This window comes from Pagrus major, chromosome 24 (genome assembly GCF_040436345.1).
Source record: "Pagrus major chromosome 24, Pma_NU_1.0".
In the NCBI taxonomy this organism is placed as follows: domain Eukaryota; kingdom Metazoa; phylum Chordata; class Actinopteri; order Spariformes; family Sparidae; genus Pagrus; species Pagrus major.
In genome coordinates this window covers 13,764,647-13,780,619 of record NC_133238.1, presented here as the reverse complement: position 1 = coordinate 13,780,619, position 15,973 = coordinate 13,764,647, and the positions used below count along the sequence as shown (strand labels likewise).

At 42.2% G+C, this 15,973-nt stretch overlaps 1 protein-coding gene across 1 annotated transcript; it reads right to left on the bottom strand.

Moving 5' to 3' along the window:
- Positions 1 to 217: 217 nt before the first annotated feature.
- On the bottom strand, positions 218 to 13,960 carry mlpha (melanophilin a). Its single transcript, XM_073462754.1, has 15 exons — positions 13,851 to 13,960; positions 11,408 to 11,629; positions 10,331 to 10,443; positions 9,777 to 9,821; positions 9,544 to 9,602; positions 9,369 to 9,458; positions 8,211 to 8,313; positions 7,903 to 8,096; positions 7,468 to 7,548; positions 7,074 to 7,304; positions 3,459 to 3,629; positions 2,643 to 2,804; positions 1,666 to 1,722; positions 1,080 to 1,125; positions 218 to 258 (listed from the first exon to the last, which is right to left on the bottom strand). The coding sequence occupies exons 1-15, from the start codon at positions 13,958 to 13,960 to the stop codon at positions 218 to 220; spliced, it is 1,725 nt and encodes a 574-aa protein (XP_073318855.1).
- Between the last annotated feature and the right edge of the window lie 2,013 nt (positions 13,961 to 15,973).

Below are 15,973 nucleotides of genomic sequence, written 5' to 3'. Positions count from 1 at the left end.
TGTGGTTCCTCATATGTTTTACAGTGTGCTGCTGTGGTTCCTCATATGTTTTACAGTTTGCTGCTGTGGTCCCACTTTGTGACTTTAACAGTGATTTTCTTTCACGACGCTCGAACACGTTTCTCCGTTTGACTCGTGAACAGCAGAGTTTAGTTGAATGTGAAGATTGAAACAGGAAGAGAAGAAAGAAGACGACGTCACGTCTGTTGGACCTCAGCTACATGTTGTTTGACTTCCACTGAGCTCCGTTGGTGTTTCCTGTCGACACAAACAACCAAAATGACAATGACACCAACAACAATGACAACAACATCAACAACAACGACAACACCAAAAACAACAGTGACAACAAAACAACAACAATGACACCAACGACATCAACAACAACAACGACAACATCATCAACAACACCAAAAACAATAACAACAACAACAACAACGACAACAAAACAACGACAACAACACGTTGTGTCAGCGGGACATGAAATCCTCTTTATTACTGCTCAACGTCTGAAAACATGTTTGCGTTCATCCAACCATCTGAAGAAGTCGGGCCGGGCCGTAAGGCCTGAAAATAATATCACAATATTTTGAGGCTATATATAAATAAATATAAACACAATTACATTTATAATCAATAATCATCAATTCATGACTCAGTCTTAAAACAAGTCCAACTGTAAGATTAGAAAATTATGTCACTTTACTGTCATTCAGACTTTAAACCAGGGACAGACACACGTATACATCTCTATATAGATTTATATATACGTCTGTATATATATATATATATATATATATATATATATATATATATATATATATACATATATATATATATATATATATATACATATATATATATATATATATATATATATATATATATATATATATATATATATATAAATATGTTTTCCAGCTCAACATCGAAGGATGAAAACAAACCTCGGTCGTCACACAGGAAGAGGAAATGAAAAACTTTACACTTTGTATCATGAGAGAGAATAAATGTGTAAACATTCATCATATATATGTGTAATGTGTGTGTGTCGTAGAGGACATTAAAGGGTTTCTTACTGGAGAAGTCTTGTGTTGGTTTTTTCCTCTGATGAGATCCAGAAACCTGTTTTCATTCAAACAGAACCGCAGGAAGTGAAATGATCAGATACTGATGAGACAAACACGTCTTCATGAAATGATTCATAGTCTTATTAACATCGATACGATCATCGTTTCATTCTGAGAAAACTGTGATTCTTCATTTAAAGGTTTACAGTGACACCAGTTTAATAACCTCAATGAGATTTAATAATAATGTTCTGATCAGTTCTCTGATTCAGTTTAGGAAACTTCCTCGTGGTTTCTGTCAGTAAAGTTTCCTGAAACATATCAAAGAATTATAGATATTTATGAGATAATAGCAGAATGTTATTGATCCATGTCTAACAGTAAGTTTTGAGGTAATTTAAAATAAATGTAAAATGTGTTACCACCTGCTGACCTGTAGAATGAAGAGCGACCTGATCTTTTAATAAATGAATATGACACCGAGTCGTGTGACACGATTCTATCGTTAAAATATTATGACAAAAGGTTTTAATCATAGTTGCTCATTTTGTGATTCTTCATTATGTTTGGACCTGAACATCAAGAACTGACTGACCTTCTTCTTCGACCCGACAGCGTTCAGAGCAGCGATCTTACTCTCAATATCAGAAACCTGCAGAGACAAAACAGGTCAAGTCTTTTCTCTAACAAATCATAATAATACGATTATATGAGTTATAATCATTTCATCATGCAGATTTCATTGTTTTGTCTTTAGTCATGAGACTGTGGCGGTACTGGCTGTACATTCCTTACAGGCCGGCCCAACCTACAGAAAAATATCAACAGAAAACATGCAAAACTAGGGGAATGCCCAATGTCCACTACAATAAACAATAAACAATAAACAATAAACAAACGCCTCTTTTGGGTATAATAAACAAATGTGCTCCTACCAGCCCCAGGGAAATAAAATGGTAAACTGAAGGTGTAAAGGGGCTTGGGTTTCAAGGGGTTCCCCAAATAAACAAGGTTCCCTCAAAAAAGATGTGGGCAGCCGAGAAAACAAAGAGGGCCTAAACAGAACAGAGTTTCTGGCTGACAATCTAAGGGGGGATGAGGTTCTCTGTAATTCAGGGAGGGATTCAGAACGGGTCAGGGGCAGATTCAGAACGGGTCAGGGGCAGATTCAGTGTGAGGGTGAGAGCCACCGGTGTGCCACTTCCCACCTCTCTTAAGCCTTTCAAACAAACAGGGTGTCATCACACCCTGATTGGCTGGGAGGGAAATGCCCCAAGCTGCTTCCACTCCTAAAATCAGGAGTCAGTCTCCCCACCTGTGCACAGGTGCTCTGAATCCCCTGTGATCAGTCATGAGGGAAATCAGCCCGAACAAAGTAAAATAGCAAGTCAAACAATTGGACTGCTACAAGACGATCGAGAGACGTTTCTACTCTTCCAGTCCAACAGAAAGTGTCCTCGTTGTCTCCTCATGATGATAAAACAGTTATCATCACTCAGCTTGTGTCATCACTGAAGAACCAATCATCACTCAGCTTGTACCATCAGGTTGTACAGGTGTATCAAGACCCACCTCGCTCTCGGCGCTCTGGACTCTGGCGGCGGTCAGCGCCACCACGTCCTCCAGCTCCGACAGCTCCGAGTCCGTCGTCCCTCCGAAACGATTCTTGGCGCTCTGCTCGAGGCGTCGCAGCTTCGACTCTAGCTCGTACGACTGCCCGGCAGCGATGTACACCTGGACAGGTGACAGGACAAACACACCTGAGTGACCTGAGGGGGCGCCGACACGCCGCTGAGTCAGTATGAAGAACAGGGCTGCGTACCAAACACAAACTGGTTCAACCATCAGCTGATCACACAGAAAACTGTTGTTTGTTTATCTGGATATAATAAACTCATAATTATCTCATATATGACGTCATCTTATATTAAAACTGTGTGAACATGTTAAAGAAGGAAGTGTTGTTGTCCTGAGACATCAGGTCTCATCATCATCACATCTGTTTTTAGTAACGAGGTGCAGCTCATAATCAATAATCAGTCATCAGATCGTTTCTCATCATTAAAGTTTCTCACAGTTCAGAGAAGAACATCTCGGTTCTCTCAGCTGTTTCTGTAATCATGAGCTGTTCTGTCGTATTAATGAGCTCGGACATTAAACTGGGTCTGAACATCTGAACCTTTTAACCTTGCTGTCTGGTCCTGCTGGACCCGACTGGAGCCGCACTGACCAGTTTGTTGTCCTGATACTCAGCCCTGTTGGAGGCAGCAGCCGGTCCAGACACTGGTGTCATGCTTCAGACGAGGCGGGAGGGTTCAGATTAGTTGGACCTTCAGACAAAGGGAGGTTAGGGGGAAATGAGGCGTGCAGTTCATGTTTGAAGCTTACATTTTCCTCAAGTTCCCTGAAAGCATCATCTGCTTGCTTAACGTCAGTCCCTACTAAGTGGGATCTGTCGACCGGCTCACAGAGGCCGTACTCGACCATTGCGTTTTCTGTGGCATTAATGGTTCTCAGGACCTCAGTGGTGAGGTCACAGAGGGCGGCGGCGGTTGATCTCTGAAAGCCATGTAGAGGGACAGATGTTAGCAGCTGGAAAACAACATCTGATGGTGCAGCAGCCACCGGCCTGGACTCAGAAACACCACCCGTTCTGCAGGTCGGCGTCTTACTACATCCAGTTCAGTTCACCTGAACCTGTTTATCTGTGTGAGGCCGAATGTACGTCAGTCTGACATGTTTGTTCAAGGATTTAAACTTTGTTCACTGGTGTCAGTGATGAGAGGAACTGACTACATGAGTGTTAATGTGAGTCACAAATGTAAATCTGTAAATAATGATGAAGAATGACGCGTCAGTCTACAAATCTATGAATAGATCCGTGCTAACAAGATGATTTAACAAGAACAAGATCATAAAGTTGGTATCGTCTTCTTCAAACATCCAGCTCAGTGTCAGCACGTTAACGTTTCTGCAAACCACAGTTCACATCTGTTCACATCTGGTCACATCTGGTCACATCCTGTCTACCACACGTCACCGTCAGCAGGGATGTTGTTCAGTGTAATGAAGCTGTGGAGGAGGAGGAAGCAGGCGGACTGAAGCTCTGAGGTTCAACACAACACTTTAATTTTCTTTACTGTTTTATTTTTTTGTGACGTAAAGAAACACTCAGCAGTCGTCAGCCAATTAAAGGAACTTAATCCTCGTATCAGCAGCTTTTGGTGGACGGTCGACGATTCAGCTCCAGTTTTGTCCTTCCAGCATGAACGTTTGTGCTTCCCTGCTCTAAAACATACATTTAATATGTAAATGCATCAGTCTGGGCACTTTAACATTAACTTTAACGTTTACATCTGTTTTTAATCTCAACTTCTTGTCCAACATCTCAAGTTTGAATCTACAGAAAATGATAAAATTGGAAACGTTGAGGCTCCATTACATCAAGAAACTCCTGAGAGGACTCAAACGATCTGGATTATAACTTTAAAATGTTTGTTTTTAATATTAGGAGCACAATAATAAACAGATTCCTTCCCCTGAAGCAGTAAATACAAGAAGTTGTTTGGGGCCCCCTGGTGGCTTCAGGGGCCGATGCACCAAGAAACAGGCCTGATGTTCAGATTGTATACGAGCTGACGAGGTGAAGGACGTCAAGCCAGAGACCACTGTTCACGTCTGTGTCTCAACATCTGTCTGAGTGAAACCACTGGATGTTTGTAACGAGATGTCGGGACATTTTCCAGCTGTTGTTGAGACAGAACCAGATGTTTTCACACTAACTGACCCCGATGTGAAACTGAACTCAGAGATGTGACGACATGAAACTGAAGACAAGATGAAACATGTCTGTGGTTTGCAGAAATGTACAGAGACAATATTTACGTTACTTCCTTTAGTTTGAGCTGGATGAAGAGTTCAGATCCATCTTGTTCCCACAAGTTACAAATATTAGATCCCAGACAGAGATCCAATAAAAGTAATTAATGAACAGGACTTAGAGTGTGTTGAGTGTTTCTGTTGTTAGAATGTGATGTTGTGTGGATGAATCTATGTTAAATGAAGACTTGTGGCCTGATCTGGATCCAGGCAGGTCGCTGCTGACGTCACATTTACACAACCGGCTGTACGAGCAGCGAACACCTGTGAAGGTTGTTAACTGAGGCAGGAGGCAGCTGGTCGGTCTGTTAGTGAGCAGGACGTCATGCAGTCGCTGTCTTTACACCAGAAACACTCCAGACAAGTTCATCTTCAGAACACCTTCAGAACATCTTCAGAACACCTTCAGAACATCTTCAACCTTCAGTTTACACTTCAGATGTTCATTAAACTGATGACATCGTGTTTTAAAGATGTTCAGAGATAAGAAGTCACAATGAAGGCGTCACTTATTTTTATTGGATATTCTTGGTGACAGTTTTTATTATTAAATGATACATTATTTGACTGTTAACAAACAATGAAACGTTGTTTCTTGTAAAGTTAAAACTGATGTTTCTAAAACTCCTCACCACTCCTGAGAAATAGCTGTCAATGATCCTAAACGTCTCTCAGTTCAGTCAAAGCTGTTGTTGAACCAGGTCAGTACAGACTAAAGGTTTTGGGCTCTTCTGAAAGGATATAAACTGAATGTTTTAATGTAAAAATAATCCTGCAGACGAGCTGTAACTGTGCCTGTTAGCTGGAAAACACAAAAGGGTCCACATCATGTAGACATGGTCCAAGGGTTAGAAACAATGTGATGTTCTGAGCTCAGTCGCCTGCCTGAGAGTAACAGCAGCATTAAACTCATTATAGCTCTTTATTTCCTTATTCACACTCACTTTGTGCAGATAAAAGTCAGAAACAAGAGCTGAGCTGGAAAAACAGACTATTCAAAGAGCAAAACACAGAAAACTACATCAAGTTTAGGGCTTTAAAACTTGATATAAACTATATATTACTGGATCTGAACTCTCATTGGCTACATGATGCATCAATCACCTGGGGGCTGGTGTGTGATTGGCTCAGGAGAGAGGAGGAAGAAGAGAGAGTGGCTCACTGGTCTACACCATCACTCATTGGCTGTTGTAGGCTCTAGGGCGGGCATAGAATCATTTCTCCAGATAAAAGAATGAAACATCGTTTGTTTGTCTCCATTTAAAGATGAAAACTGTGTTTTAGACTAAATGTGAGACTGAAATGGATCCAGAGGACATTTGTGAACAAGAGGAGACAGTTTTTGTTGGAGTTTGATGCTCTACTGAAACTCACAGACACTTTATATGTGAGCTGGTGAAAGTTTGTAGACACTGGTTTGTTTGTTTGTTTGTTTGTTTGTTTGTTTACATGATCAGAATCAGGAGAATCTCAACCGTCTGTCGATAAATGTTTTGCATCCACATTTAAACGGAGGCGTTGTGTTGATCTCGTAGCCGTGGCTGCATCGTCACCAGGACGTGATCATCCGTCTCCGGCCTCCACGAAGCTGATGTTTACGGTAAAACTTTTCACTGTTTGTTTACTATGAATGTACCATTTAATATTAGTGATTGTTATTATCTAGTGTTGCTGAATCCGTATCTGGAGTGGAACTGATCATAAAGACAGAAACCTGAAGAGAAAATGTGAAATATAAAATGTAATAAATGTTTAATAATAGTTTTCATTGTGTGACAGATGAGGATCTGATGTTGGGGGATGAGCTGAGCCGAGCTGTGGGAACATCATCTCTAACACTTTCATCACAAACGGGATCCTGGACATTTAAAAAACATCCTACATGAGATGTTAATATATGAGATTGATATGGTACCAAAGAAATATTAAAGTCCAATATGTCTGAACGAGATGATGTCATGTGAACCTGATGTTGGTCCATCTTGTATCTCTGAGGTAAATATCTGAGGTGAGAAACACTGAAGGTGTTTCAGAAACCTCCAGGTTTCCATGTGCAGTGACTCCACTCTGAATTTAAACCCAAGAATGAGTCGGGTCAGATTACCATCCGGACCTCCGTCCTACCTTCTGAGCCTCGGTGGGCATCTCATCGCTGGATGAGCTCAGTTCTTTGTCCTTCAGAGAGTCCAGATTGAGGGCCGGGCCTCCCCTGATGCCGGCCGGACCTTTACCCACAGAGAACTTCTTCCCGGCTTCATCGTCTGACGACAGGCCCTTATCACTCAGGTTCCCCGCCAGCTCACTCAGCTTCCTCCTCAGCTTCTCCTCCTCGTTCTGACCCGACGGAGTCGACGTCTGCAGGAAGACAGAAAATATATTGATGGATGAAGGTCAAGACGGGTTTTCACCACTTTGACACCAAAAACCAAGTCAGCTGCAGGAAATACAAACTTCTAACTTGGTTTAAAAGAAGAAAAGATCAAATTATTTTGAAGCCGGTCGTCTCGTCTCATCTCACCTCGTCAGCAGGCGTCATCTTCTCCTCCAGGCGGCTCAGAAGACTCTCGATGGCAAACATCCGTTTGTTTAGCTCGTTCATCTACAGAGGAGACATCAGGAGAACATGATCAATATGTGTGATCAGAGGATGATCAATGTGTGTGATCAGAACATGATCAATATGTGTGATCAGAGGATGATCAATGTGTGTGATCAGAACATGATCAATGTGTGTGATCAGAGGATGATCAATGTGTGTGATCAGAACATGATCAATATGTGTGATCAGAGGATAATCAACATGTGTGATCAGAACATGATCAATATGTGTGATCAGAACATGATCAATGTGTATGATCAGAACATGATCAATGTGTGTGATCAGAACATGATCAATGTGGTTCAACTAGTATGCGAGCACAAAGGCGCTCTGTGATTGGCTGTGTGGTCTCACGGGCGGGGCTTGTCCCAGGTTCTCCTGGGAGGACGCCCTGCTGTTGCGGCGGCGGTGGGGGGGCTGCTGGTACACGGGGGGGTATCTGGGGCAGTCGTCCTCGTCGGAGGTGTCGACGTACTGCTGACGGGCCACCGAGGAGCTGATCTTAGACAGAGAGCGGGTCCGAACCATCCGGCTCTCTCCATAGTCATCTGACAACACACAGGTGAGTCAGTACAGGTGAACATACAGGTGTGTACTGTATGTGTGTACCGTAGATGTACTGTGTGTACTGTAGATGTACTGTGTGTACTGTGTGTATGTACCAGGTCTCATGGCGTATCGGTCCAGACTCTTCCTGCGGTTCACTCGGTGGTTGTACATGTCATAGTCCACATCGTTCCTGTAGCCTCGATCCTCCTGCATCTGCTGCTGCACCACACACACACACACAAAGACACACACACACACACACCACACACACACACACACACACACAAAGACACACACACATGTTGACATGATCGTTCAGATGAATACATTATTAATGCTTCAATCATTCTCTGTTATTTAATCTGAACTCTTCACTGTAGCTGCTGAGCTAACAGTGTTAGCGAGCTCGAGCTAACAGTGTTAGCGAGCTTGACCTCACGTCGAGGGTTAAATCTGGTCTCCTCAGATCAGGTTGATCTCTGTGATCACAGCAGACGAGCTGCATGGAGACATCTGATGTTTAAATCATCTCCAGCTGCTTCAGCTGTTCAGCAGAACGCTGCAACTCTGTTTTACTGTGAAGCTCCAGAAATGTCCTGTGGACTACGAGACTTCACCTGACTTTATATCATCAGGAGGAGATGATGGCTGAGCCTGACTTTATATCATCAGGAGGAGATGATGACTGAGCCTGACTTTATATCATCAGGAGGAGATGATGACTGAGCCTGACTTTATATCATCAGGAGGAGATGATGACTGAGCCTGACTTTATATCATCAGGAGGAGATGATGGCTGAGCCTGACTTTATATCATCAGGAGGAGATGATGGCTGAGCCTGACTTTATATCATCAGGAGGAGATGATGACTGAGCCTGACTTTATATCATCAGGAGGAGATGATGGCTGAGCCTGACTTTATATCATCAGGAGGAGATGATGACTGAGCCTGACTTTATATCATCAGGAGGAGATGATGGCTGAGCCTGACTTTATATCATCAGGAGGAGATGATGACTGAGCCTGACTTTATATCATCAGGAGGAGATGATGGCTGAGCCTGACTTTATATCATCAGGAGGAGATGATGGCTGAGCCTGACTTTATATCATCAGGAGGAGATGATGACTGAGCCTGACTTTATATCATCAGGAGGAGATGATGGCTGAGCCTGACTTTATATCATCAGGAGGAGATGACTGAGGTTACTGTATTAATCACTTTCAGTCTGTGTACGCTGTGTTCGTCCGGACCTCAGGTGTGGTCTCACCTGTACAGACTGACGTCTTGAATGAGGGAAATATTCCTCGGGGTCAAAGTCCATTGGATGAACTGACAGCAGACGTTTGCTCTTTCTCATCTGAAGGAAAAGAAGAATGAAAGAGTTTTAAAGCTGAAGCTTCTCGTCTGAGTCACAGTCAGAACATGTTTTAGTTTCACGTCACTGTTTTGTAGCGCTGAGCGTCGCCCTCGCCGTAGTCGTCCTCTCCGCCGTTAAACACGTCTGCAGGGACAAAGAAAAGCAGACGGGATTAAAACACGTTGACGCTCATTTATTTGGTCTAAAGATATAAAGATAAAAGTTTCAAGTCTAAACTACATTTCTGATTGTATCTTTAATCCAGTTTATTGTTCATTTCACATGTTAAATCTCTGGATGTAAATGTTTGTGACTCACGGCTGTGGACGTCCGGCATACTCTGAGTGTCGTCATCACGCCCACCTGAGGAGGAAACACAGGAAGTCTCGTTAGCATGTAGCATTTAGCATCTGAGAAAAAACTTTATTTAAGTTGTTATGTTGAAGAATATCATGACACAGGTAACAGTGATGTCAGAGCTGAGGCCAGGACCCGCCCACAGGTAACAGTGATGTCAGAGCTGAGGTCAGGACCCGCCCACAGGTAACAGTGATGTCAGAGCTGAGGTCAGGACCCGCCCACAGGTAACAGTGATGTCAGAGCTGAGGTCAGGACCCGCCCACAGGTAACAGTGATGTCAGAGCTGAGGTCAGCACCGGGTCCAGGGCGGCATTCTGAAGGGCCGCCGTTCCGAACGTTCACTTTCATGTTTCGGAATGAAGGCCCTTAATTATTTTTGAAAAAAGGTCGCCATTCCGAACCTGAAACCCTAACCTTAACCGTAGCCCAGTCGGAATGGCGGACCGTCGGAATGGGTGTTGCCCCCCGTCAGGACCCGCCCACAGGTAACAGTGATGTCAGAGCGGACTCACCGTCTCCGTTCAGTCTCTTGTACAGTGACCTCATCACCTTGGCGCTGCCGAAGCGTTTGAAGCGGTTTCGGACGTTGTCGTGGTACCAGCCTGCAGTACCGATCTTCACCACCCTGCAGATGTACAACCAACAAATACTTTTACTGGACTGCTCACCTGAACAGGTGGAGCACTAGAGCCAAGTCATAGCAGGCTGTGAGCTAACACGTTAGACAATGTTACAATTGTCAAAGCTAAAGCTATAGCTGTTACAGCTAAAACACAGTTAGCTCAAAGCTAATACTTAAGCATAAACTGCATCACATCAGACGACAGAAATGTGTTTACGAAGGCCTGCACTAACATTAAAGGTGTTTATATTTGAGTCCATGCTAACATGTTAGCCAACACTAAGTTAACTGAAGCTAACATGTAGCACAAAGGAAACATGACAGTAGGTTCTGTGCTAATATCTGAACCTATCAGAGCACATCACGCACGGCAGACGCAGCGAGACGAAACAAAGACGTAAAAGACGTGAACAGACAGAGAGGGAGGCTGAATGGGGAGAAAAGGCGTGTTAGTGTCTCGTATCTGCAGAGATTTTCTTATTTTCTCTCTTTGTTGCTGCTCGGACGCTTTACCAACCCAACATGTGGCTGTTTGACGTCCTGGGAATGAGACTCAACTATCAACTATCTTTGTGGTGCGTTCAGGAACAGCTGGGACAAATCCTACTGACTCTACCTTTAACTTTAATAGTCTTTGAATTATATTAATATGACGTGAGCTTCAGTCAGCTTTGACCACAAATGTCCTTCAGAGGGAGACTGTGATACTCTGAGCACATGTCAGAGCCTGTACTCGATTACTTTTACTGCAGTAAAGAATCAGTACTTCTACTTCTCTAGTATGTGAACTTCTCCTGGAGGACAGACTGTGTGACTGTTGACTCCTCTGATAAAAAGTGATTACAGGCTCCTTGTTGTGTAGATTTTACACCAGATGACGACGCTGCATCGTAACATATTATCAGTTACTCACCACGGTGTTCCTTACCTGCCCGTCAGAGGCCACGCCCACCTGTAGGTGTCTCACCTGGTCATGCGGCAGTTGTCACACACCCAGCCGTGCTCCTTCTTGTTGTAGCGGCTGCAGGACTTGCAGGTGTACATGTGGCAGTCCAGACACTGACGCTTACTGTTGACCAGGAACTTGAAGGGCTGCAGGCAGCAGATGCAGAGCGAGTCAGACAGCTGACTCTGAGAACCCAGCAGCTCTCGCTTCGAACCCTCCTTCTCGATTTTAGTCTTCAACTCACTGCACGAACAAGAGAGGGCGGAGAGAAAGAGGGGATGTTACCACGAAGAAGAGCTGCAGTTTTCTGAATCTCTGGTGTTAATAAAATGTGATAACTGAGGTCAAAACTCTCCTCAGAGTGAAAAACACTGAGATCAGTCTCTCTTCTGCCTGCAGGAGGATCTTCATGTCTCTAAGTTTCCTTCCATATCAAAGTAATGGAGACGTCTGTACATCCATGTTTACAGTGCCGACAGGAGCTGCTGACAGCTTTGAATGTCCGATTCAGTTGAAACAATTCTGACCAGCATAATAATGTATTTTCATCCAGACTCTGATTAACAGTGAACAGTGTGTCAGCGAACAGACGGTGAAGCAGCTGAACATCTTGTGAAAGAACAGTTTGTTCTCAGACTCTCATGTGATCGAATCATTCAACCTAAAGGTCCACCTCGAGGGAGCAGTGACCTCATCCAACCACACTGGATCTGTTGTTATTTACTGTCACATACATCCACACCACGATTACATCATCACACCCCGGGAGAGCGAATCAGATTCCTCAAAATGTCATTAAAAACGTCTCTGAAGTTTCTTCCAGATTAACCTTCAAACTCAGTGAATTCACTTCTGTCCACTTGTGACGCTGCAAGTTCAGACAATAAATTACAGATATGTAGGTTCAGACGAGCTGTAACGAGCAGACGCAGCTCTCAGCAGTAATGTTACTGTAACACATAACGTGACGCGTTTAGTCAGTGAAACTAAAGGCTGTAGTTATAAACTGGACAGGACAGAAACTCTCCAGAGTTGTTCTGAAGTTAATATTTTCAGACAGCTCTGATGGAGCTCAGGATTCATCAGGACAGCTGCTTTAGTCCAAACTGTAAGAACCAGAACTGTGTGTGTGAAGAACACAGAACATTAAAGACATTTAGATCCTGGCAATTCTAAATAATCAATAAAGTTAACAATCAGAATGATGAGTCACACTTGGTAGTTTGGGTGGAAACACGTCAGTGATAATAATAATGATGATATTTATGAAGCACGTCGTAGGACTGATTGTACTTTGTCAGTAGTTTATCCTCATTATTGACTCTTTGTCGTGTTCGACCCTGATCGATGTCTCCGGTATAAATACAGGTTGACTGATGGATTAATCAAACTGGCCTCTTGTATCAGTAGATCTGTGATTCACAGATCACAAACTTTAGGAACAATTAAAAAACAATCTTCAATAACACAGCAGAGACCGGGGCTGACTCGTACCAGAGGGTTTTGTTGTGTTGGAGCTCCATGGACCCAAACTGGGTCAATCTGAACCCTCTTTTTTAATGTGCAGTAATCAGAATCTTACCCTGTTCTGATCACATCAGTGATTCTTATTAAAACATATACGAGGTGTTTATTTCCAGGTTCAGTGACCTTTGACCTCTCTCCCAGTAAAGCACTGTGGACGTCTCGCTCTGTGTGACTTCACTGTGAACGACATTAAAAAGTCTGAATGTGATTGTCACAGTTTTAATCAGATTATCGGCAGCGTGCAGCCGTCACACAGGATTTATTCTTCCACTCTGACTGAAGACAGAAGCTTCTTTGTTCCTGAATCATGACGTTATTGATTATCAGTTATTACTGATTACTGATTCTGACTTCTCTCACAGGAAAACTCGTCCAGATGGACTTGAAGAAGTCTGTACGAGGGAAAGAGAAAGTCAATAAAATAAATTCAGAGAAGCCTGTTTCCTGTCTGAGTGTGTCTGCCCCCGGGGCTGATGGGAGTCGCAGTCTTTTGTGGGGAACACAGAGCGACTTTGTTAGCTTCCTGTTTTCTCCTGCAGACACTCGTCCGTGTGACCGAGTCGTGATCGACTGAAACAACAACGACGTCTTTCACAATCACATTCCTGTAAAACTCACATGAACGGCCAAAGAAACAAACTGCTGATGAAGAAATGAGGAGACTCAGTTTAGTCTCACACAGAACAGACGAGGAGGGACACCTGCACAGGTGAGCTGAGGAAGATCCACAGCTCCGTTAAATAACAACCACAGAAATCTAAATCTAACACCATCGAGTCGACTCCAACAAAAACTCTTTCTGTAGTTTGACTCCTCATTGTTTCTCTCATCATATAATATCCAAACACGTGTGAACTCAGGCTGAATGAATCTCTTTATGGGTGTAAAGTAAACAACATAAACAACAGTGGGTTAGTTCTGGATGTTCAGTACCAACCCGAGTCTCTCCTCTTCTGTCTTTCGGAGGTTGAAGTCTCGTTGAATCACCTCCCAGACGTGTTTGGCCTCTTCGTCCGTCAGACGAGACAAATCCAGTTTACGCTCCATGGCGCTGAAATGACAGAACAAATCCAAAATGTTCAAGTCAAACTGCTTTTATTGTTTTCTTTGGTCACATCGACAGAGTTCATAAACTCCTGCTCAGGGCGACGCTGTTGGTACTTTATATTTTAAATTTACATACCAATACTTTGGTTGTTTGTAGAAAAGTTGAACGAAAAATAATTAAATATTTGGAGAAAAAAGATTGAAACTTATTTTTGATTCTTTCTGGAGAAAAAATCGTTTAATGTTTTGGTGTAAAAGTTTGTTATATTCTAATATCAAACAAAAGAAAGTCAATAAAATGTGATAAAAAGTCTGGGGGTGTGACAACATTCTTCTGAAGAATAGTTTGTACTTTTATTCTGAAAATCTCAGTCAGTGTTCCTGATAATAAAGCTATGATGCAGCAGCAGACACACAACAACACGATCAGCCAGTTAAAGTCTCTGTAATTAATTGTTGTTTTCCTCCTTTATGATTTAAAACATAAATGTTGGGATTGTCTGTCCAGCAGAGCAGACTGACAACACAACATCTGACACATTTCTTTCAAAATGAGTTTGTGTCACTCAAACAAGTGACAGTTTAAACATGAAGCAAGATGAAACTCAGTCTGAGTGTTAATAATCACATGTGGAGCTCCTCAGGGTTCAATTCTTGGTCCTTAATATTTTACAGTCGACTCTTTGACTTGAAACATACTAAGTAATTTGTCCACACACTGTCAGAGACCTCTCTTCTACAGACACCACAGAACAGCTTCATAGGTTTTAGTTCTCATGGTTAGTTTGACTAAAACTTTGAGTTAAAAATCTAAAAAAGCTCCACAGATTTAATCTCTGACCACATATTCCTCTGAACACAGAGAGCTGTGAAACATCTTCAAGCTCCTGAAGTCAAATCAAATCAATAATGTGAATGTTTGTCCAAAAGTCTGCAGGTCGACCTGCACCAGGTGGTCTGAGGTGATGTCATGTATGACGTCACCTCTGGTTCACTTCAACACCTCTTTAAGGATTAATGTTGTTAAACTTTGTTAAATCTTTAGTTCAAAGAACTAAAGATTTAAGAAGCTTCAGTCAGTTAAAAGTCTCAGAAACGTTATTTAAACTGAATTTTAATGACAAAAAACTAAATTCAGACTTAAAATCAGTTTAAATCATGAAAACCTGCTGATAATTTCCAGAAGCTGAAGTGATTTCAGTTGATTAACGTTTAAAATAAAACAGTGTGACTCGTTGCTCTTCTTGGTTGAGAAGTTTGCAGTTTGTCACCACACCCAGAAACACGTTATACCACTGATGATTTCATCGTGAAATCAAAGAAACACTGAAGCTCTCAGATATTTTTTACATTAAACTTTAACTATAAAATCCATTTTTGATTCAAACCTTTCAAATAAATAAAAACAAGATGAAGACGTTTCAAACAAGTTTCCTTCTGTCGACTCTTCAGATTCAGTCTTTAATTTGAACAACAGATATTTACTGTTCGGTTCAGACTTTGATTTATTGATTAGTTATTGACTTTTTGACTCCAGTTTAGAGATCATACGACTAAAACCAAGTATAAAAATGAGACTTAAAGGCAGCTTTGTTCAATAATTCAACACCAACAAATGTCTTGGTGTTTCTCAGTTATACAAACTCGTACAGCGGCTTCGCTCCCTCAGACTGAATTAAATCAGACGAATGAGATTAAAGTTTAAAGTGATGTAATGAATGTGATTAAAGAGAAGATCCACTCACCCTGTTTCTGTGTGTTCAGGCTGCTGAATGATGAAACTTCTGACTGAGACAATCAGCTGATCACATGGTGACCATCCTCATGACGACACACTCACACACACTGACAGACACACACACCACTGACACCAAAGCAGAAGAACAATGAACCACAACTTTCCAGAATCTGATTATTTAGAAAATAAAGACACAAGTTTTCGTCAAAAACAAAAAGTGACTTTATTAATTATATATTGACAACATGACAACAGAACAAAGACACAATGTTTGG

Coding starts and splice junctions, on each gene's coding strand:
- mlpha (XM_073462754.1), bottom strand. CDS start 13,960: ATGGAGCGTAAACTGGATTTGTCTCGTCTGACGGACGAAGAGGCCAAA. Junction 7,305..7,467: donor AGATGACGCCTGCTGACGAG/GTGAGATGAGAC, acceptor GTCTTCCTGCAG/ACGTCGACTCCGTCGGGTCA. Junction 259..1,079: donor ACCAACACAAGACTTCTCCA/GTAAGAAACCCT, acceptor TTGTGTCGACAG/GAAACACCAACGGAGCTCAG.